Source organism: Mycteria americana, chromosome 5, assembly GCF_035582795.1.
Source record: "Mycteria americana isolate JAX WOST 10 ecotype Jacksonville Zoo and Gardens chromosome 5, USCA_MyAme_1.0, whole genome shotgun sequence".
Taxonomy (NCBI): Eukaryota; Metazoa; Chordata; class Aves; order Ciconiiformes; family Ciconiidae; genus Mycteria; species Mycteria americana.
Window position 1 is genome coordinate 51038488 of NC_134369.1, and position 23708 is coordinate 51062195.

The 23708-nt window shown below is 39.8% G+C and overlaps 1 protein-coding gene across 3 annotated transcripts in view; it reads left to right on the forward strand.

The window, feature by feature from the left end:
- Positions 1–23708, forward strand: part of TSHR (thyroid stimulating hormone receptor) — a 73088-nt gene that overhangs the window by 47282 nt on the left and 2098 nt on the right. For all 3 annotated transcript variants that reach the window (XM_075501528.1, XM_075501529.1, XM_075501530.1), the window contains 4 exons: positions 2114–2191; positions 3184–3252; positions 12829–12906; positions 22628–22816. In XM_075501528.1, the coding sequence (XP_075357643.1) occupies positions 2114–2191; positions 3184–3252; positions 12829–12906; positions 22628–22816 (414 nt within the window). The remainder of the gene's footprint in view (positions 1–2113; positions 2192–3183; positions 3253–12828; positions 12907–22627; positions 22817–23708) is intronic.

Sequence of the window (23708 nt, forward strand, 5' to 3'; positions counted from 1 at the left end):
ATCCAAAATGTGTTGTTTCATACAATTAACATTTTAATAAAGAAAACAGACAAGGAGATTAAAAAGCAAATCGCCAAAGCTGAGAAATAAAGTAGAGCTAGACCAGGAGCTAGACGAGAGCTAGCTGCTAGACCAGGAGCACCTTGGTTTCATGACAGCCCTGGTAGTGAGGTCAGCTCAGGCTGGCACAGTGTGTCTCTAAGAAAGAGAACTACCCATCTCCCTTCTGTCACTCTCCCTTTTTTCATAGTAGTTGAATGAGATGCATGCTCTTTTAGATTGACAGCATAAGCTTCTATGAACACATAAGCTTCTATGTTTCAGTGCTGCTAAGGAATGTTCTTAGTCAAGAATGGTCAGTCCCCACTGCATTCATGGTCTGCTATTGGCAAGACGAACCTCAGAGCAATGTAGAAATGCTGGTTGCTTTGCTAGAGTCTAGACCTGTAGTAAGCAATGAGATCTTCCCTCCCAAGGATCTTCTGAGACTAGAGGTAAGCCTTGTGCTAACTCACGCTCCATAACCAAAGTTTGCCTTGGCTGTAGGCCTCCAAGATTGAAACCTGAGTCAGCCAGAGCTCTGAGTGGGATACACCTACATCTTAAGAGCTATTAGGGAGTTCCTCAAAGACCAAAAGGGCTTTAGCTTAGATTAAGCTCTACTAGATCGTAAATTAAACACTACACTTACTAAGTAGAGAGAACCAAGAATTAAATAGCCTAGATGAAACAGAAGCAGTTTATACAACCTTCCTTGCTTCCGACCAACTCAGTGACTTTCTAAGTGGCAGACAGCAAAACATTATTTTACTTCTACCTTGAAAATTTTTTATAAAGATCACTAACAAAAAATAAATGTGGGTCTTCTATGCTAAAGACTTTTTAAAGAGCAGACCTGCACTTTCAAGGGAGGTATTTCTAAACATTGTTATTCAATGAAAGATAGCCTTTTTGTTTCTTTCATCAAGAAAAAAAATCTGCTCTTGCAGAATAATAGGTTTCTAAATGATGAACAAGGTATAACTGGGGAAAAAGCATTCATTATATCACTATTGGCCTTTGAGGTCAAGCAACTTACAAGTTAAAGTTTGTTTAGAAAAGTGAACCAATTTGAAAAATGCCAAACCAAAATAACCTGTGGTGGAAACCACCTATTGGTGAAAACTACCTGGAATGAAAATGGTTGTAGTACAGTTCAGTGTTAGCACATATATATGCGCATACATAGCACAGAAAAGGAATGAAATTGTTCCTGTCACATGGGCAATTGTTATGACTTCTCGGCCCATGGACGTTATGGTCTGGCCTTACTAGACCACATCTAATCCACAAGCTGAAGAAAAGAAAAAATTTGCAGAATATTTTGGTTTCCAGACTCTAATATGATTCAGGAAAAAGCAGAAAAAGGACAATCAGACACTTTCCTCTGTCCTTTGTATCTACCAGCTTTTTCCCTCTCTTCTTTCTCCATTTTATTCATAGTAAATCTCTTTAGTTTTCCTTTGTCCCTTTTGTCACAACAGAGTTTTGGTCTGAAGAGACATAATATTTACTAAGCTTGCAGAGTGGGAGTAAAAAAGTATTAAGAAATGACAGATAGTGAAACACTCATCTGGACAAGAGTTGAGAAGAATCATTAGGTTAGATCACATAATAAGTTATTTCACTTGTGCTAGATGCAGTTCTGTAAAGTGAAATGCCTCCGCCCTGAATAACGTATTATCTGATGTCTTATCTGAGCTTAGCTAGAGAGCAGGATCTCAGCTCTAAAGTCACTTGGGCTGGCTCAGTTGACACTGCAGCATTATCTACTTTGCTAATTCTCGGGCTTATGAGACAAGGCACCTGTCCGTGCTGTTAACCACTATAATCACACAGGCTACACACCTCACCAGGACATAAACCCCATCTACTTCACAAGCTCACTTCCTGGATGCTGCAACATGCTCAATTCTTAATCATCCCACATGTATCTTCTGGCCTTATATATAACTAAATGAGTTATTCTATACTTTTATTTATTATCAAGGCAGAGAACAATTAATAATAAAACTGTTCTGGAGAAGCTCTGTTGGGCTGATGTTTGATTGTGATGTTTTGTCTCCTTTTCCAGTGAAATTGCAGATAATCCTTTCATGACTTCAGTGCCTGCAAATGCTTTCCATGGACTTTGTAATGAATCTCTAACTCTGTAAGTTCTTCAAGTTTAAATCACAAGGCATTTACCTCTCTGAAGCATATGGTAACGTTAAAAAAAAAATATATCCCTGTCCTACACTCTAGTAGTTTTTAACAGAGAAACACCATAGACAGGTAGTACCTATAATCTAGTTTGCATAAACCCTTTACTTTGACAATGATTTGAACCAGGCCTGCTGCTTTTCTTTAAACTGGCCTGACCAAAGTGGTTTTGCTTTTGTATGACCCTAATGCCAGAGAATGGCTATACTGGACAAAATCAAAGGGAGGAGTTTGCGGGCTTCTCCTTCTGTAAAGCTACAGCATGGTTAGAACTGTGCCTAACTTTTTTGCAACCTAAGTGGCACATACTGTGAAAACTAATGGGTGGCAAATGTCGGAAGAGTCACATTTGAAGGAAAATTGTTAAATAAAGTTCAGTTATGCAAGTCATACTCAATGTGAGCCACAAGAAAGGGCTGAGAGGAGTGAAAATGACTGTAATGAGTTATGACCTGAACTAGGGGGAAGAGCACTAGAATGCAAAAGAATGAATTCTAAAGAAATTCGAAAAAAAATCCATTTGCTCTAAGGGAGCAAAAGAATGAATTCCAAAAATTCAGGCAGGCCTGACAGTAAAATCATACCTATTTTGCTAGGTATTAGTTCCTTTAGCCTTCCTTAATCAGTCCTAGAAGGATTTTATTTCCTTGCTTTTGGTTTGAGGGTGGGAAATTATAGCAAAGTGTTTTAGTCTAGTTCTATCTTTGCTGTAAAAAGAAGTAAAAGATGGCACACCTGCCACATGGTATTCTTGATTTAGCTACACTCAAGAATGCTGCTGGGCATTTGTTTCACCTCGCACTATAATTGCTGCTTCTTCAAGAGATTAAAATTAACCCATCCATAAATGTGCTGCTGCCAAGAAAAATTATACATAAGATGTTAGGTATTCAGGTATTAAAGCGACCTAAAATACACTAATTTTAGTTTTTTTGCTTGCAGCAAACTCTACAATAATGGTTTTACCAGCATCCAAGGCCATGCTTTTAATGGGACAAATCTGGATGCTATGTAAGTAGCAGATCACTCTCTTCTTTCAGAAAAAAATTATATAATAAATCCTCTATGCTTGTTGGAGGCTCTCAAATACATATCTTATTCTAATTATTTTTAAGGAGAAAAGAGAGGATATTAATTTCAGCCAGCAATAAAAATATGGGCGCTTAATGTCTTTTGCAGTGTGCTTTCATTTGGTATGTATATTTATAGCTCAGAAATAAAATCGTAGCAGGTAATTCCAGTGTGAATTTTGTTCTGGTTTGAAACTACAATAAAATTTTTTTTGATCGGTAACATTTCTAAGACAATTTGGAAGATAATTATGCTGGTTTACTTACAAGACAGTTTATTTTAGTAAGTGTAGCACTGATAATGGTAGCAGCCCTTTCACAGAAATCTCTTATCTGTAAAACAGAGAGTGGTGTAAGGTGTTGGAAGCAATTCAGAGAAACCAGTCACTTGCACTAGAAATGAGAGATGGGCATCTCAAAAGCACGAAGCAACCATTTCAGCTTTCCTTTCACCTTCTTATTGTAGTTTCTGGAAAACTAGTGAGTGATCCTTTTTACACCATACCCAAAATCATCTGTTTCAATCACTAACACAGAACAAATCTCAATTCCAGACGCTCCATTTACTTCGGCAGAGCTTACTCTGGTCCTACGGAAGTTTGACTGAAGAGTCTGGCTGACAATCTCATAAGTAAAGAGATTTCTTCATCGTGAGCTCTTAAATTAACCACAGAGGCATGAGGATAGATATGATTATTTTCAGTACTTTATTTTAAATTAGGCTTGAATTCTATAAGAGCATCCTTCACATGGTCTTAATCTTTCCAAACTGCCTTTTTTTCCTTAGCAGCTAGCTAGACTTTTTAAATTTTGAAAAGGTTTGATTTAAACTAAAGATCTGGGATAGGCCTTATTTTACTCTCATTAGTTCAGTTACTTTGAACTTTCATATGAGAAAGGAAGTTTTTCCTGACGGCATAGTGTTTGTACTTGTGCCCACAGATATCGCAAGATGTAAAATACAGTAAAATGAACCCAGTGTCTTGACTGAATCCCTCTAAGCTGTATATGCTATACTTAAAACTTTTCTAAGCCTTAACCACTACGTGAACTGTATTAGCTCTTCCAGTTTTTACATTTTGATGAAACACAGGTTGGAGATTATTTTGTAGGAATTTTTCTTTTTGCTTCTCTGATAGTATGTAAGTGCTATTGCTTCTGGCCTCTTTGGAATTTTCCTTATTATTAAAGGATCAAGTGAAAAATGTAGTTTTAGAAGATCTGGAGTCCTAAACATCTGCTTTATTGGACTGGGTGGAAGTAGAGAAGCAGAAAACACATACTAGGTTCTGCAGATACTGCTTGCTTACTTTCAGAAAAAGTTTGTAATTAGTGTTCTTTAAGGGTATTTCAGTATTCTTTAAAGTCTTGAGGGTAGAGGCCTTACAGAGAGATCTGGATAGACTTGAGAGCTGGGCAATCACCAACTGTATGAAATTTAACAAGAGCAAGTGCCAGATTCTCCACCTGGGATGGGGTAATCCTGGTTATACATACAAATTGGGGGACAAAAGGCTGGAGAGCAGCCCCGTGGAAAAAGATCTGGGGGTTTGGGTTGATGGCAAGTTGAATATGAGTCAACAGTGTGCCCTGACAGCCAAAAGGGCCAACTGTGCCCTGGGGTGCATCAAGCACAGCATAGCTAGCCGGTCGCAGGAGGTGATTGTCCCACCCTGCACTGCACTGGTGCAGCCCCACCTTGAGTACTGTGTGCAGTTGTGGGTGCCTCAATACAAGAAGGACATCAAACTATCAGAGTGTGTCCAGAGGATGGCAACCAAGATGATGAAAAGCCTCAAGGGCAAGACTTATGAAGAGCAGCTGAGGTCACTTGGCTTGTTCAGCTTAGAGAAGAGAAGGCTGAGGGGTGAACTCATGGCAGTCTACAACTTCCTCACGGGGGGCAGCAGAGGGGGAGGTGCTGATCTTCTCTCTCTGGTGACCAGCAACAGGACACGAGGAAATGGAGTGAAGTTCCGAATTGGACATTAGGAGAAGGTTCTTCACTGAGAGGGTGGTCGGTCACTGGAACAGGCTCCTCAAGGAAGTGTCACGGCACCAAGCCTGTCAGAGTTCAAGGAGTGTCTGGACAACGCTTTTGGTCATATGGTTTAGTTTTAGGTAGTCCTGCAAGGAGCAGGGGAGTTGGACTCAATGATCCTTATGGGTCCCTTCCAACCTGAGATATTCTATGATTCTATGATTCTAAGTGAATCTTTCCAGAGACTGGCTATGATGCACTAGTTAAGCAAATTTAAAAAAACCCAAAAGAACTAAAACCAGGCTTACTTTCAGGGCTTTATCTACCAGCAGTAAAAATAGTTTATTACAACAAACAGTTTTTTCCTAATTAAATTGTATGACATTTAATTGGAACAAAGCACTACTCCAGATTTACAAGGCAAACTAGGGAGCTGAACATCAGTGGTAAAGCCTTTATCGGTTTGATAAACTACACTGAAATTTCTAAACTAATTTTCTGAAGTAGTTTGGTTACCATATGCCAAGATAAGGTATAATTTTGCTAAGTGCAAGCTTGGAGATTTGTTGTTTCTAGCAGCAGCATTAAGTTAATGCAAAAGGCAAATATTTAATTTTCTGTATTCTGACATTTCTAATTTGAACTCCTCCTGTTTATCTACAACTGTACAGCGAAGAAAGTACCTGTTTTCCTCTAGGTCTGATCCAAGGTCCTTTGGACTTGATGAAACTAGGAGCAAAAAGAAACTAAGAGAAAAAGAGTGAGGGAAAGAAATTTTAATGGGTTTTGAATGATGACCTCAAGGAGGAAATCAAGTAAAAAAGGAAAAAAATCAAAAACAATAATTCATTTTTGACAAATCATTCAAAGACTCCATGTTCCATCCATAAATCAGAAGACATTTTGGGAATCTCAGAGGTTACCTTCTACCATGCAGTCTGCCTTTCTACCCCTCTTGCAGTATTAAAAGACCTATGTAATGCAAGGAGGTCAAAACAATCAATGCAGATATAGGTGTGGAACCGTGCATAAATGGTTTCCATTATCATAGTGAATGACGGCACTATCTAATAAATCTTCTCATCCAACAAGGATCTATGTTTTATAGCAAACCACAGTATTGCTGTATATGTTTTATAAAGGTAGAGAAGTAAAGAACCAGGAATGAAAGGCCGAATGACACTTTTACTGAACAGCATTCATTTGAAACTTGAATCCCTCGTTCTAACACATCATTAAGGTCCAGGAACTGCATCACTCCTGCAGAATTCTGCAAAGTGCTGCTCCTGCACCAATGTTTATTTCTGTAAGGAAATTGGTGAGGAAAGAAGATTTTTAAAAACATATTTCCAGTGAATGGCAAAATTTATTTGTGATGAGCTTCTACAGAGCTGTCTAAATTAGTGAAATGGAAAGTGTGCAATCTTACAATCTAATAACAAAAATAAACTCCAAAAGAATATATTTACTTTGGTATATACTCCCAGGGATCACTTACAATGCTGGGCTTAGCTCAGAGTCAAGACAAACAATGGTGTAGAAAAAACATACGATAAATCCTTAATACTATTCATTTACCAATGCCTCTCTTTCGCCTTTCTTTAACCTTCATTTCATAAACCAACAGGATGCATAGATACTTTAACGTGGTACATGTCCAGACACCATTTAATTCTACAGTGGTGATACTTAAATGTGTGGCCAACATACTATTTTTCTCATTGTTTGTTAAGCTCTGCTACCTTACTTTAAAATCAGAAGCTGAAAGCAAGCAAGCAGATACTCTCAAATAACACATAATTCCATAAGCCAGTGAGGTATGCCAACTAGGAACTTCGGTAACTTTACTTGGTTTTTAACTAAGTGATCCTTTGGAAGAAAATTTTGCAAAGCCTCCCGTTTTCCCTAATCAGGCTGTTCGTTCTTATTCCATCACTCCCTGTGCTGATAAAATTGGCTGTGGGACTGCAGTAAAACCTTATCAGTGAAATAATCCATCTTTAAAAAAAACACTGGGAAAGGTGTGTCTGGCTACAATATGGGGGATGGCATGAATGACTTTGGACTATGGAGGAAGAGAAATAGAAGTCTTTTACACTGAAAAAAGAAAGGTATGTGGGACTATATGTTAGTTAGTTGAAGTAGCTGGTCAGCATTTTTCACTCCTATCCTCTACTCCCCAAAGAAAATACACTTTTGGTAAAAATAAAATATTTTGTAAAAATATCTTCAGACCTTTCAGCATTTTTCAGTTTTTCATCTCAGTTGAAGACTTTGAGTATTTTGAATATTTAGGATTTTGTTTTTCTTTTGCCATCTCATGCTTTTCACGTTTGCTCTGTATCTCCAAAATGGTGTCCCTAAAGAGCTCCCAGAATGCCCTCAAATAATTTAACTTTCATACTTTTGTTTATTTTTAAGGAAGTTTTCTCGTTTATATGCATTTCTCCTTTTTGGAGACTATAGCTGTGGTGTACTCTTTGGCTTTTTTGGTCCTCCAGAGTTGTTCAATATCAGTACACAGTGGTCGGTCTTATAAAACAGACTTTAGACTGTAACATTTTGAAACAGAGTGTGTGTGCCACTCTAGCTGAAATCAAAAGTTGCTTTTCCTCATGCAGACTCTCTAACCTCTTGCTTTATGAAGCATGCATTGATAATGTCTGAATACTCAGTAGCTCTGTCATGTCCTGACATAACATTGTCCTGTTTTACATCGCAGTTGAAATGCCCTGTTACTGTTTCATGTCCTCAGAAGATCCTGCTCAGCATACTGCAGTCATGTTGTTGTCTGGTGGGGCTGAGACTTAATGCAATACTTTTCCCACTTATCCCTGGATCTTGAGTCCATAGAAACTCTGTATTATTCGCTGGTATAGTTACCTTACTGATCTGATTTGATTAAAAAAGAAAAAAAAAAGCCTTCTTTTATTTATAGCACTATGAAACCATCAGCATACCCTACTTCTGATTCAGCATTTACTACTCCAGATTTCCTACATACTTTGCACTGTGGTATTCATGTCTATCTGACTGCCTTCCACCAACTTTCCAAAATGACTATTATTCTAGTGTCCCCACTGAGGACAGATACTCCACTTCACCCATGTGATTTCTAAGACTTCCAACATTTGTTTAGACACGTGGGTACCACTGTTCCAGTTTTCTTTTCTGCAGTGTATTTAAATTCCATTCTATACCATTTAGCTATCAGTAACAGGATTAAAGGCATTCTCAGAAGGAGCTATACTGGCTATACATAAATATGAATTTGACAAAGAAAGTTTACCAGAGTCTTATTCTTTCCATTTAAAAGAGGTAGCTATCAAAATGGTTGGACTTGATGATCTTAAAGGTCTTTTCCAACCTATATGATTCTGTGAAAATAAAAGGGCTTAAGCAACTGAAATCAATTAGCATCAGGAAATTGTACATTCTGATGGGCCTGACTCATCTATCTGAAAACTGGCAGCTAACACTGCAGCCCCCCCTTGGTAACACATGCTTATGAACTTCCCAAAAGTCTCTAGCTGGCTGTTTCTATTTGTAAGTTTGAAGATTTTTTATCACATATGTAAACTATTCTATTTCAGGCTTATCACTCACTATGGTGTTCAAGTATCAGAGGAAAATATTTCAAAATTGGACAAGCAATTATCTGGTTGTATAATAATGTCTAGTTACTAAAGCAGACAGGTTTTTGTGTGTGTGTCCTTCAAAACTACAACCTAGGTGTCGAAATCTTGGATTAATTCTTAGCTCTTGCTCTGGTTTTAATTTTTGTATTAGATTCGCAGACAAAATCATGAGGAAATTTGCAAACTGAAGCAAAAGCTCACAACAAAAGTCACTAGGTTGTCATTTACAGAAAATGAAAGTCAGTTCTCAGAAAACACAAATGTCAGGTGATACTAGAATGCCATGTATTTCTAAAGAATGAAAGCTCATTTCAAACAACAATAGCTGAGAAGATGAAGTAAGCTATTTTCCTCTGTAAGAAACAAGGCTTTAGGCAATGAGTAACATGCCAGAAGTGTTACTCTGGCTTGGCTCCCTAAGACTCTATTGTGTAACCCAGCTGAAGTGCATTTACTTCTCATTTCTCACTATGGTGATCAATATAAGCTTATATCCAGTGAATGTTACGGGAAATTTGTCAATGACTTCAACCAGGACAGAATTAGAATCTTTACTTGATTTTTTCCACACCAAGAAACAATTGCTGTGACTATTATTTTTACAACTAAACCCCAGTTCAGCTATCTGAATTTGAAAGACTTCCGGCACAAAGATAAAATAGTGGCCTTCTGCAGTTTTCCAAGTTGATTCAATTATCTCCATAGCCACCATCTCAAATGGTGTTTCTGTTACAGAACTTACAATTAGGAAAGGTTTGACCTTTGTATCTTTGCCACTAATTGGCACAATGGGCACAGCTCACAGCAACTTCATGGACACCCTCTGAAATCTCTTGTGACAACCTTTCTATTGTATTTTTTGCCTTCCTAGCTACATCACAAGCTAGCTTTAAAATGTTTATAATAGTTACAGTACCAAACATCCCTCTCTGCTTGAGGTATTACTGCCTGCATCAGCAGTATCAAATTCTTTCTCCTTTAATTTCATTTAATTTCTTTAATAGGTCTGGTCTGGGCATCTTATCATTTCGGTGCCAACTGCACTCTGAAATTTTATGAAATTCCTCTTTTTAAGATAATTATGTTTAAATTCTGAGCAATGTCACCTGGCTTCCCTTGGGCAATATTGTTGGTTTTCTCCTGTTTCTCTCTTTTGCTGCTGATCTCATCATTGGGAATTTTCTCTGCTTTTAGCTACCCTGTGAATCATGACATCCATAAGGCAGGCTGTCTGCAATCCTTGCAAAACTTCTGTCCTTTAGTTGGACTGAGGACCACATCGTCTTCTCTTGAGCAATGCTTTACGGTCATCATCTGCAGTCATCTTCTTTTTCTTCATTCTTGCATTACAAGGCCTCCACCAGCCCTGTGCCCTTGTTGATGAAATGTCAAGCAATCCTGACGCTTGTCGTTGTTGGGCCTGCGTCACCCACTGCTGTCTTACTTATGTCACTTCTAAGTTCCTCTTCCTGCCTCTGCTGGACCTGAGCTACCTATAATGTTGCAGTCTGTGGACCCTGTTGTTGCTCCTAGACTGCAGCCTCATGCTTTAATCTGTGGTTTGCTACTGGGGCCATTAGACTTTACCTTTTCCACTACACAGAAAATTGATAAAATTTATAAATGGGATAGTCACAGGTGCTATGAGTCTCTTCTGCCTAGGCACCACGGTCCTTCAGGGCCTTTATAGTGTTGATCATTTTGCCATCATTTCATTAAGGGGAACCCATTCCCCTTCACAACTTTCCCTGGCAATTTTCTGTGTTCTCCTCCTTAATGGGTTGCATTGCGTTTCTTCCCTGAAGAGCAGTCCTGCAGCTGTAGCATCCCCTTTGCTGCCTTGGTTCAAGCTTCTCTCGGAGGTCCTTTCTCATCATAGTACAGAAACAAAATGCTTGGACTGTTTTGTCTCCTTGCTTATGTAGTGCCCCTCGGCCAAGAGAGCTAGACGCTCCTCCATCCTCCTCCAGGGACTACTATATTTGATAAATGATTCTTAATCCCATCACAAGATTTCAATTTCCATCTAAATTAAGTTAAAAAGCATGACTAGGTTTGATGCCTGCAGGCTGTTTTTCTTGTAAACATTGTGACAGAAGTTGATTGAACTAAGTAAAAACACCACCTTGGGTTTAATTGCTGGCTTAGGGAAAGAATTATCACAGTAGTATCCACGTATACATATATACACACATATATATGTATATATACATATATATGTATATAGAGCTATATATGTCTCTGTGTGTATATATATATATGGCAACCTAATCTTCAGTCTCTTTTCATTGCTCAGCTAATTCAGCATATTCCTGTCTCTGTGTTTAGGAGATCTAGCTGCTTATAACTGCAGTCCTCCTCCCTCCTGGCTAACCAGGAGGAACCGCCTCGTCAAGGAAATTAACATGCCTGTTGCATTTTGTGAAGTACTTTTTAGCTGGATGATTGTTCCAAAACCACATTTTAAATCTAACTCTATGTCAAATATACCCAACTAATACACACAAGCTGGCACCGTATGCATAAAAATAACGCTTATTCTTCCATTTCATCACGTTCTGTGTATATCTGCTCTTCACAGAATGTCTTAAAATGTGCTCAGTGCCGTACGTCCGCTGTGACTCTGGCAGAAAAGCAGGATGCCTGTGCTTCTGCTGCTCCTGCAGGGTTTTTGATTTATGCTTTCTCTTTGTACACCTGCAATTGTGGGTCTACTGAAGCCAATTATTTGTCCCAAGTCTTTCCACAAAAAACATACATTCTATTAGGCCATTGAGAACAAAAATCTCAGACAGAAATGCATAGCCTCTCTAAAGTGATTTGGAACTTGACTGAATTACCTGCAATAATAATCCATGTTTTAATAATTACCTCAAATGACAGTTTCAGACCATGGTAAACAGGAATCCAGCTTAAAAAAAAAATCAAGATTCATTCTAGATCAGTCACTTTTAAATCTAAAAGATTTAAATTCACAGAAGTGAATTTAAAATTGATTGCTCCACTTGGGTTATGTTATGTTTTTGAGAGTTCAGTAGCCTTGCATTGCCTGTCTTTAATCAAGCACCTTTAACTCACCTCTGCAAATTCCCTACTTCCTGAATCCACACTTTCTTCTATGTCAGTTTCCAGAGTGATGGGAATTAATGTTGGTCCTTGATTACATCAATCATGTAATGATAGGAGAAATTTGCAGCATTCCACATTTAAGGAAATTGTTGGCTACTCAGGAAATTGTTCATGGTTTTCCCAAGACTTTAGAATTTTTTTTTCCACGTAAGTTTATATTATTTTTTCCTGCAGATTTATCCTCCTTCTCACCCCCTCTCTTGCTCTTCTTATAACAAAACTTCATTCCTAACTGTTGACCTGTATATGGGAGCCTCCACTTGGCTATGGAGATTTTAAAATATTTAAAACTTTTATTATCAAACTCAAAACAAGGAGGGAATTATTTTCATGTTTGTTCATGATGTCTTCCTGTAAGTATCCTTCCTGTATGTAATTCCCCATAGCTCATTCTGATGACAGCAAAACAATCTATTTCACCTCATCCTCACACATATTTACCTGAAGATACAGTGTGTACGCACATATTCTTTATGTGTATGACAGAGAGAGAGAAAAAGAATTTGGAGCAAAGATAATTTATTTTGCTAATTTATTTATTTATTATTTGTTGAGGAATTGAACTTATTTTCAAAATGGCAAACCTGTATTTTGTTCCTCAGGTACACAGAAAATGAAGTAACTGATTATGCTTCAATGTGTTGTTGGGATAGGATGGCCCTTATACATACTACTTTTGTAAATCTGTTTAGGCAAGTAAACTGAAGATCCTCTTCTTTAACCTATGGATAACTATTTCCAAATCACTGTGTTTTGTTTGTTTCTGCAGCTATCTGCACAAGAACAAATACCTGGAAGTTATCAATGACGATGCATTTCTGGGAGCGCACAGTGGACCAACTCTACTGTGAGTAGGAGAAAATGAAATAGAGAAAGCTTTACAAATAATACTATTTTAGATTGCACTTTCTTTCCAACCACTATTAGCACCAGAGCAGCAGGAATGGGAATGGCATGTTTACAAAAAGAATATCAGCAACAAAAGCTGTGCTTCAGGGAACTTATTTAAGAAATGCTTGCAGCTTACATTAGAAATACTGTTTCTACAAATTTTTCTTCTGAAAGATTGTGTACTACAATCTGTCTTACGACTGTACAATTGTAGTACAATTGTAATACAAACTAAGGACTCTAGTAACACACATGTAAAGGAAATCAAAACACAGATGAAAAAATAATTTTAGACAGAACAAAGTTACTTCTGGTGCTGTCTTTTCTTCTTTCTCATGTAATTTGGCTTCCAGCTGATTTTTTTAGTCCTCCAAAGAACACTTCACTAAAATTAGGAACTACAATACAGAATGAAACATAAAACTTTAAGAAGTCTTAAGAACTTTAAGAAGAATCATATTCCCCGATTCAAATCATCTAGCATGTAACGTAGCGCATAGGACTGATCACGGGGAGAACTGAAGTGCTGAAAGTGGGATTCCCTCCTCCACTGCAAAAGCAGATGGTGCCGGCAGTGCTCACTCCATGTAGGAATCGGTTTTACTTTCTGCTCTTCAGGAAAACAGCATATTTATATCAGAATAACACTGTATTGTTCACAGAAGGAATCCTAGTAGCTAGCTATAATAACAAAAAGGTGCAGAAGACATTATTTTTCTCCCAGAATCTTTCCAACTCCAGAAAATCAGGCTGGCTACCAGCGACATAGCAATCTACAGTAGAAGTTGTATTGGTCATAACCACTTTCTGCTAAGAAGAGTGGTGTCCCTGACGTGCAAAGCTGCAACAGACCTTTGATGGCAAGGTCATCATCAAATCTCTGGTTCTCTCTGTCCCCTGCATCTCAAGTCAGATGCATTACAAGGCCTGTGTGTGTGAATGGTAGCCTGTCTTCTGCTTCAGCCATCTAAATTAATTTGTCTTGTGGGGTGAAGAGGAAGATCTGGCCGGGGGCCCACCTTTCAGGGCCACATCATTCCCCCACATCACCCTCTACCACAGGGACCACTGGAGTTATTAGCAGAATCCTTGGGAACAGGGTCCGAGACCAGTTCTGGGGAGTATCAGGTTTTCCTTTCACCGGCTTGAGGGGAGAGAGAAGCATGGACCATTCACGGAGTCATACTTCTGAAGCAGATACCTTAAATAATTGGACATTGGAAGGGCAGTCCATAATAATCAGTCATTCCAACAGCAAATCATGCCAAACCACTCCTGTCACACGGGGGTGACATTTTGCCTGTTTCCTAAAGTCATCCTCACTTTCCCAGTGGCACCTGATGCACCACCAGCTACCCCGTTTCAGAGCCGCTCAGAAAGACGGAGTTGGGAAGCACCAATGCAGTCATCCTCACAAGGACATGCAGGCCAGCTCTTCCTCCCCTCCCCGCTGCAAAAAGCTGCTGCAGAACGACATAGGTCAGCAGGGATAACGCTATGTCACAGCCTGCTCACCTCAAGCCTGGCAGCTCTGGCTGCCAGCTGGTGGGCCATCCCACCCAGCGCTTCTCTCCAGAGGGTCTGCAAAGCGGGGAAACTAGTCCAGGCCTCTTCCGTTGAAGTTGCCAAGCCCCTGGCATGCAGGCATGTATGAGAAGAATAGGTAAAGGCAGTAACACACTGCACTGTGTCCCTCAAGACACTGTCAAGGACTAACACGCCTACTCTTTTTTTTTCTTCTCACCGAATCACCTGAGAGAGAACCTTCAGTTGTGCCATGAGTGGCCAGATCCCGAGACAGCAGGGAGAAGGTTGTGTTTTCTGACCTTGTCTTAAAAGTTATACATTCTGGATAAGAAAAGCACAATCAAGGCCCCGGTCCGCCATCAGGAGAACTGGCCTTCTAGGCAGAGCAGAAGAGGGTGTCCTGGAAGCAGAAGGCAACAGACCAGGAGGGAAACCTGAAAAAGCTCACAAGGGGGCTGTTACACCTCCTGCTCAGGGAACATTTGTGGTGGCTGTCCCTCAGAAAGAGCCATCGCTCCTCTGCCTCCCTGCCAGGTGGATCACCTTCGTTTCCACTGCTTTGGCTTTCAGGGGGGCCCAGGCCACCCACCCCAAACTGCGGTGGTCATTGTAGCAGTACTGTGACGGAGGCTGTGTGGGTGCTGAGTAACCCTTTTTTTTTTTTCCCATCAGTATTTGGCTGATGAGGCCTTTTTCTTAATGTTGTACATGGCACCAGAGAAGGCCTTTCTCATTTTCTACCTGGCCAGCAAGACATTTTTCAGTTGATGTAACTTTACCTGGACACCGTATTTCCATTTTGATACTGCTTTGTCACAATAAATACCCAGTCTCAAAGCAAGGTGCGCTCTCCCTGTTATGTTTGGGGTCTCCTACGGCTCACTGCACATCTTCCCTCTGGGGCTACAGGTGGCACGATGGGTTGAAAAGCTCCTTCCTAGGGATGGCAGAAGACAAAACACTCGGGATCTTAAGTCTAATGGAGGTGAGAGCTTGCAGCAGCACAGATTTTACCCCTTGGAGTTATTGTGGGTATTTAAAGCACCAGTGTTGTTGTTATGCTAGATAGGTGAACAAGTAAGGGTGTGCTGCAAAGCGTTGTGGGGCAATCATATGCTATAATAATGTTGCCAGGTAAGCTCACTCTGCAAGGGCTAGCTTTGAGGTGTGTGAGCTGCACAAAACGTCTTGGTTTAGGGGCCTGAGATGACTTCCTAGGACATGCATATGTTACTGGACATGCATATGTTACTGTAAAGAACTTCCTTCTCACTCTGTGTTTTCAAGCTAGATTTCTCAAACGACTTGAAATTTTTCTAATCTCCTATAACTATTGTGCTAGCCCAGCTGCCACTGATCCTCAATCTCAGGACGTGTTTTACATTTGCAGTCTAAACAGCCAGCTATCCATCTCCCATTAGAACGATATATCTCCATGGCTAACAACAGTCCTAGTAGTATCTATAGTTAGAGAGAGATGTGGTACTACAGTGACATTACAGAGAGATGTATTGCTTCTCAAAGGCAGAAGGCATAGAATGGCATGGAAGCAACAGTAAATCAACAGTGATTAAAAAAGTTGGATTATTTCACATCATGATCCTTTGATTTGCTAGTCCTAAGCTAAACATCTTAGGAAGGTGTCGTGGTTTAACCCTGGCCTGCAGCTCACCCCCCCACCCAGTGGGATGGGGGAGAGAATTGGAACAGTAAAAGTGAGAAAACTCACGGGCTGAGATAAAGACAGTTTAATAATTTAAAAAAGGATGGGAAAAAAAACAAGGAGCGGGGGAAAAAAACAAACCAAACCCAAGAAAAAACAGTGACGCAACAAAAACAATTGCTCACCACCAACAGATGCCCAGCCAGTCCCTGAGCGATGGCAGCCCTGGCAAACTTCCACCCAGTTTTATTGCCAAGCATGACGCCATACGGTATGGAATAGCCCTTTGGTCAGTTGGGGTCAGCTGTCCCAGCCCTGTCCCCTCCCAACTCCTTGTGCACCCCCAGCCTACTCGCTGGTGGGGTGGGGTGAGAAGCAGAAAAGGCCTTGACTCTGTGTAAGCACTGCTCAGCAGTAACAAAAACATCCCTGAATTATCAACGCTGTTTTCATTCACAAATCCAAAACATAGCCCCATACAAGCTACTATGAAGAAGTTTAACTCTATCCCAACTGAAACCAGGACAGAAGGGTGCAACATATTATTAATTTTTTATTTAATTTTAATGTAACTTTAATAGCAGCTTCAGGGACTTCTGTTACCCATGGATAACCAGGAATTATTCTGCATGTGTGATGTAGGAAGGGTTTGCTATAAATCTTCCAGCAACAATTTAGAGCAGAATCCTTCCACCTGAACAGATCTCTTAGCTGACCTTCAGGAACAAGAACTATTTTAACAGGAACAAAATAGTTTCTGAATCTCCCACATATGCACTGCCTTAAGAAGGCTGAAGTCAAAATGAATGAAAATTCAGTGGAACCCTACTATTTATTGTTGGGTCATGTTAATGGCCAGTAACGTTTCCCACGGAAGACAGAAATGTGCTTGCAATTGGTGCTTCATTACACACCCCCCACTGTACCACCAAGACTAATATTAATGAGTTAATTATACAGAGACCAGAGATTTATTAACTTGCATAATAGCCAGAGAAGTCTGACCAATGCGGCCCTTCCATATCCCCCTTGGGCAGTGTAAACAACTTGGCTTATTTTAATAAATGATTTGTTAAGTCATTTTTGGTTCAGGCATCTAGCTGTTGTTAGCTGGCATGGGAATTTGTGGACATTGGATCTTCCTCAAAAAGAAAATTCCACTTACAATATTCCTTTTTCTGGGGCAATGAATGGCATTGCTTACAGTGGGAGCAGTATACAAAAAAAAAAAATAAAGAACATTTATGGAGCTCAAAAAAAAGACTCTGTCCTGCCTCCCCACCAAGCTGGCAGAACTCATGCTCTCTGGAGTTCCCTTTAAGCACTCTTGAAGTGAGATAAGAATTTATGGTTGATGGAACATCTGCCCCACAGATCGATCATTTACTGGGGTTTTTTTCTGATCAGGATTTCAGCAGCAACAGCAACTTAAAGGTTGAAATACTGACCTTGGATCCACCCTAATGGGGTAATTTTCTTCCATTTTGGCTTGAAAGAAAACCAATGAGAAAGATTTAACTACAAAGAATTGTGCCTGGCTACATGTATGTTGTGTGAGTTTGGCCATGCTCTCGGACCACCTAGTTAGATGGTATATTTAAGTAGGTATTAAAAGGTCAGGTAAATTTTTTTAAAAAATTTGTAGTTTACAATAGCAGAGGAAGCAGGGAGTGTGATCACTGAATAGAGGAGAACAGATGCCAATAATGCCGATTCCTTTGTCACTGCAGTATATTCACGCGTATGTGGATATATACATAGATTGCTCCCTTTAGAAAACTGTTCTAACAGTATAGTGACAGTACACTGCTCTTCACCTGAAAATGAAATCTTGGCTAGGATTCAGCAACTCAGTGGACCTGATTTACTAAATACATCAACAAGAGCTGCTGCCTAGAGCACAAGTTCATCAGAGTACAACAAAAATATAATCAGGCTTATTGTTCAATTAGCTTTTGCAAAACACACAATCCAAGCTCAAAATATTACTAACTGTTGCACAAGATACATGTGAGTAATTAATTATCTTTAGAAAGCAGAAGTGCTCTTTAAAGCATCATTTCCCAATCTAGGAAAGGGTCCTGCCTTGGGAGGTTTTGTTCTGTTCCTGCCACTGGGCACAAGCAAGTCTTCGAGCAATCTCTTTTAAAAGTCACTTCAATTGGAGACAGATTCTCTTGACAAGTCTATCAGACCTCTTGCCCATTCTCTTGTGTTTCTTTAAGTGAGCCAGCTATAGCTTAGCAGTAGTAGCAAGACACTCGTCTGTGCAATGTAAGCTTTGCTGTGTTTAAACATCTTAGTTACCAATATAATTAGATATTAATGAGGCTGATGTAAGTGCAGTCCGTTCCCATTTTTCTGAGCAGCCCAAAATCAAGACTGATCGTACAATGATACGGAACAAAGAAATCATTTAGGAAAATGTCTTCTGTATGAATGCAGACACAGACACTATAGTCTGGCAAACTCCAACTGCTTGGATCCACATTGCTCTGAAGATTAGTAATTATTATTTAAACCTTTTCAATCCTGTGCTTTCTAGTTCAAAGACAGCTGCTATGCTGCTTCAAGCAGACTGTGAATCTGAATAGATAATTGTCAAGACTGGATTTGTAAGGTAAAAAATCCCTGTCAATCCTACACTTTCCTCTGGCCAGCTGACACACACCTTGTTGCTAACAAAGTGCGGGTCTAAGTAGGGTAACTAAGAAGTTATCTTCCTTTGGCAGACAAATTATCACCAGGAAAATTATCTTCCATTGGGAGACAAATTATCAGCAGGAAAGCCTCCCAGGAGGCTTTTCCATTTGCAATAGCAGCAGTACAGAGAGGTCACAAGAGCTCTCGGTGGCAGACACCATACCATCAGTTTAGGGACTTCCCAAACTGGGGATTTTGGAAACTTCCAAACTTCTGAGCCATTGTGCTTAATATGGCCCATGGACGGGACCAACCAGCTGTTGTTAGCCCTGCAACAAGATTAATCCCGAGTCAACTAGAACTTCAAGGCAGCTGTGCCTATATCTTCTCACCAAGCTCCCCAGTTTAAAACAAGCAGAATTTTTGAAAATAAAAACTGCAATACCTACCTGCTTAAATACACACCCATATACACGTACGTAAGAGACTTCAAAAGATTCGGTAAGACAGAACAGAAACGACGTAGTCTTATAACTAATTCTTTCAAGCCCTTTCTTCTCACTGAACAGATCTTTCTTTCAGACTTTTTAACATCACCTGCTAACACTCTCTGAGTTGCCGCAGACTTTGCGCGGTCCCCTCTGCTCCCTGGGAGATTGTTTCCACCACCCGACGCCTGGGCTGGCTGCTCCCTTCGCCTCGCAGCTCTCCAGGAGCTGCAGCTCCCTTCCCTGCGCACCCAGGGCCCCAGAGGGGCTGCTCTGTGGCTGCTTCCGAGGCACAAGCCCTTGTCCCCCAAGATGTTCCTCCTGACCCAGTCACTTCTGATGGGAACGGGACACAACTGTGAATAAAACCACAACAAAAAGGAATATTGTCCTTCTTGTTATCTTGTTATTCGGCCTGCACAATGAACCATGGCACTGACTTTCACAATTTAATGAAATAGTGAAAAGATTATACCTTTTTCTCATTTTTAAGTCTCTTGCCTCACATTCTTAGGCCAAAACTTGTCTCACAAGAGTGAATAATCATTCCCAATCACCTTCTTTACACTATGCATGGCATCTGTAGTCTCCTACTGCTTCCAGTCCTAGCTTTTCCCAAAAGAAAAGTGCTTATCTACTCCTTATTACTTCATGTATAAACAATTTGATACTTTTAATCATCCTTGCTGTAGCTTTCTGTGCTCTTATTGCAAACTGCATATAGTATTTCTAGCAGTGCATATAGTATTTAAGATGCAGTCATATCAGATTTACAAAGTGAAGTTTTTCTGCTCTATTTTCTATTTCTTTCCTAAAAATTCTTAGCATTCTATTTCCCTTCAACATTACTGAATAGCACTAACCTGACATTTGCAGAGAGGACTCCAAGGTCTTTCCAGAGTGCTAGGTAAATTAAATGCCATTGTCATCCATGTAGAGTTAAGATTGCTTTTTCCTAAATGCACTTCACGTTCATCAATATTGAATCATGTCAATTATTTTACTGCTCAGTCACTTAGTATTGCAGGATCCTTCTGCTTCTTTAGACAATCAGCTTTAGCTTTCACTACCTTGTATTATTTTGTGTCAGAAACAAGCTTTGTTGCAGCTACTCTCATTCTCTTTCCAGACTGTTTATGAATATTTCAGTAGTACCAGCGCTAGCCCCCCCCGGGGGCCTCTGCGGCAATGATGTGTATATTCAGATACGAGTTCATTTTCCATTCTTCCTCTAGCATGAGAACTTATCATCTGTTCCCAGGCTTTTCCCTCACTCTTTTATTTTTTAAATTAATCTAGGAGAGCCATTTCCCTTGTCACATAACAGCTTAGCTACCTCAACAGCCCTTGATCTCTGATTTTGTCAAGGCTTTTCAGAAATCCAAATTCATTGTACAAACAGGATCATATTTCTCCATATGCTTGTGCCAGAACATCTTCAAAGAACTCCCAAGAGTTAGTGAGGTGTCGCTTCCCTTCCAAAAAGCCTTAGCACCTCCCATCACACAGCATTTAACCATGTTCCCTTCCTGCAGGTAGCTGCCACCACCATGAGGACTTGATGGAGACCCATGGGGGTTGCCGAAAGGCCAGCCTTGTCTTGGTAAGATCTAGTCCCAGATCTAGTTTACCAAGATGTTTTGCTTCAGAAGGATAGCCCTATAAAATGAGGAAATTAGCGAAAAACAAAAAGGAGCAGGCCACTAAGTTGATTAAGGGACTGGAGCATTTGTCATACAAGGACAGGCTGAGAGAGCTGGAAATGGTTTGTCTGGAGAAGAGTCAAGGGAATCTTACCAATGTGTATAAATACTTGGCGGGGGGAGGCGGGCAGGGAACTGGGAAGACAGAGCCAGGGTCTCCTGAGTGGTGTCCAGTGACACGACAAGAGGCAACAGGCACAAACTGAAATATAGGAAAGTCCATTTCAACATAAGAAAAACCTACTTTACTGTGAGGGTGGTCAAATGCTGGAACACGTTGTCTAGAAAGGCTGTGGAGTCTCCAATCCTGGAGATACTGAGAAATCAATGGGACACAGCTCTGAGCAACCTGCTCTAGGTGACCCTGCTTTGAGCAGGGCAGTCAAAGTGGATGACCTGGAAGCTCAACTACTCTGTGATTCTTTAAAAGAAAAAATGATAGCAGGCAGCATTCAGACTCTTCAGAGCCAATTCAGGGGCTCGGTAGAAACATACACTGGCTATCAAAAAGGACTCCAGAAGAACAAAAAAGAAGTTTATGTGGTTGAAATCAAGTAGCTGTGACACATTCAAATATGTATGATAGCAAAAAAGCTATTAGAAGTAAAAAAACCCTCCTACAGAAAGGGGAAGCAATTTCTAACTCAATTTAAAAACAAATACAAGCAAATCAAAAGAAAAAAATAAAGCAGAGCAAAACCAAGTGTTTTAGAAGCCTTTTGTTTAAAGCATAAAATTAGTAATAAGTTTCTTCTAGGTGCAAGGAACCAGCCAGTGGGTGAGCCTTCTGGAAGGATAAGAACAGCACTCTTGGGAAACAATGCATAGAAAAAAGCTGAATTATCTACTACCTATTATTAGGGTGTTCATGATGAAAGTGCTCAAACCATGTTCCTACACTGGAACCTTTTTTACAGGTTTACTTCTTTACAAAGCATAACTCTGAGAAAACATCTTGACTTCAAGCATCAGTAGAATAAGTTTCGGGACAAAGGAAAAAATGAGTGGGAAACCCTAGCAGGACCAGCTGACATTCACCTGGCAGTTCTAAAGGAAATCCACCTCCCCCACGAACTGTGCAACGTATCTGCTGAGTTGGACTCAGTACCAGAGAAACAGAAAGCAGCAAACATAACACTAAATTTTCTGAGAGTTTCAGGATAGACTGAGATAGAAGATTTTAATTTCAGTTTATGAAGAACATTGTTTTAGTAATTATAATGCTTTCTATTGAAGTATCCCAATAGGTGAAAATGTGTCTAAAGAGGTCTAAAGGAAAATAGCTCTTCCAATGGAAGATGTGATTTCTTTAAAGAATTTTTAAAACTTTGGTTTTGCATATGCATTTGTATCTGGCTGGCTTTAAAGGTGTAATTTTAAAAGTCCTGATATTTCTTTATCATCCATAGTCTTCACTATGAGACATGAAAGACAAGAGCTTTAAAACACAGAGAAAAATCACAGCAAGAATTCATATCCTACTTGAATTTGAATGGTATCAGAACCTAGCAAAGTGATATGAAACCCTCACCTCCTCTGGATTTGATTGTCGCTGTAGAATTGTATAAAACTCCTAAATTACTGAGAGAATCTGAAAAATTCTGATCCAGTTGCTGGATATTCTGACATTTGTCTTTTTCTTCCTTTACCTAGGGATGTCTCCAGAACAGCCGTTGCTAACCTTCCAGCCAAAGGACTGGAAAGCCTTAAAGAACTAGTGGCCAAAAATACCTGGACTTTAAAGAAATTACCAGCTGTAAAGATATTTCTTCAGCTAATGCGAGCTGACCTATCATATCCAAGTCACTGCTGTGCTTTCAAGAGCTGGAAAAAAACCAGTGGGTGAGTTTCTCCAACTTACATTTAATTTTAAAGTATGTAAGTGAAGACAAGGTTTTAGTATTAATATAAAATTACATCTATTGGCACTTTTGTGACCATTTTTTCTAGGTATAGAGGACATTCTTTGAAACAGAGATTACAATTTCAAACTGACAGAAGAAAGAATTTTTGACATAACAATTTGTAGGACCTTTTGCAACAGCTTCTCCTTTTGTTGAGCCCAGAATTAAAGGGGAAAAAAATAAAAGGGTAATGTGCTATACACAGAATATGCTGTAGCGAGGCCTGAAAAAAGAGGTTTTGGAGGGGTTACAGCCTCATGTCTCACACATTTTCTAACTGAAAAGCTCAGAATAAATGATTCTGTATAACCTTGTAGACAGATTCCATTTTGGCAGGATTTCCAGCCTCCCATCAAAACAGGTGTGGATAGTCTTGGGAAGAAAAAAATACATTTATAGATGTCCTGATGCAACACAGCAACTCATCTGCTGCGGGGAGGGAGAGAGGGGGGATGACTTACTGTGATTAGCAGCAGAATTTTACTGCAGAATGCAAATCCATTGTAAATTTTTATGAAGTTCAATAAAGTTTAGAGAATTCTTATCCAGGCCAGCCCCTGATTCAGGAAGACAGCCCCAGTCTTCAGTATTGCAGTATTTGCGGTCAGAATGTATAGTATATTAAAAATATGCTATGGTAAGGGTATGAATTATTCAATAATGAACTCACAAAGCAGTAACATTCACAATTATAATGGGCTGGGAAAGTGAGGACAGAAATAAAACAGAGGAGTGGAGAGATTCAAAACCTGGACACAAAGAATGTGCAGAAAGAACCCAGCACAATCTAATGTCTGAAGGAAACAAGTATTTGCATGTCTATTAGCAGA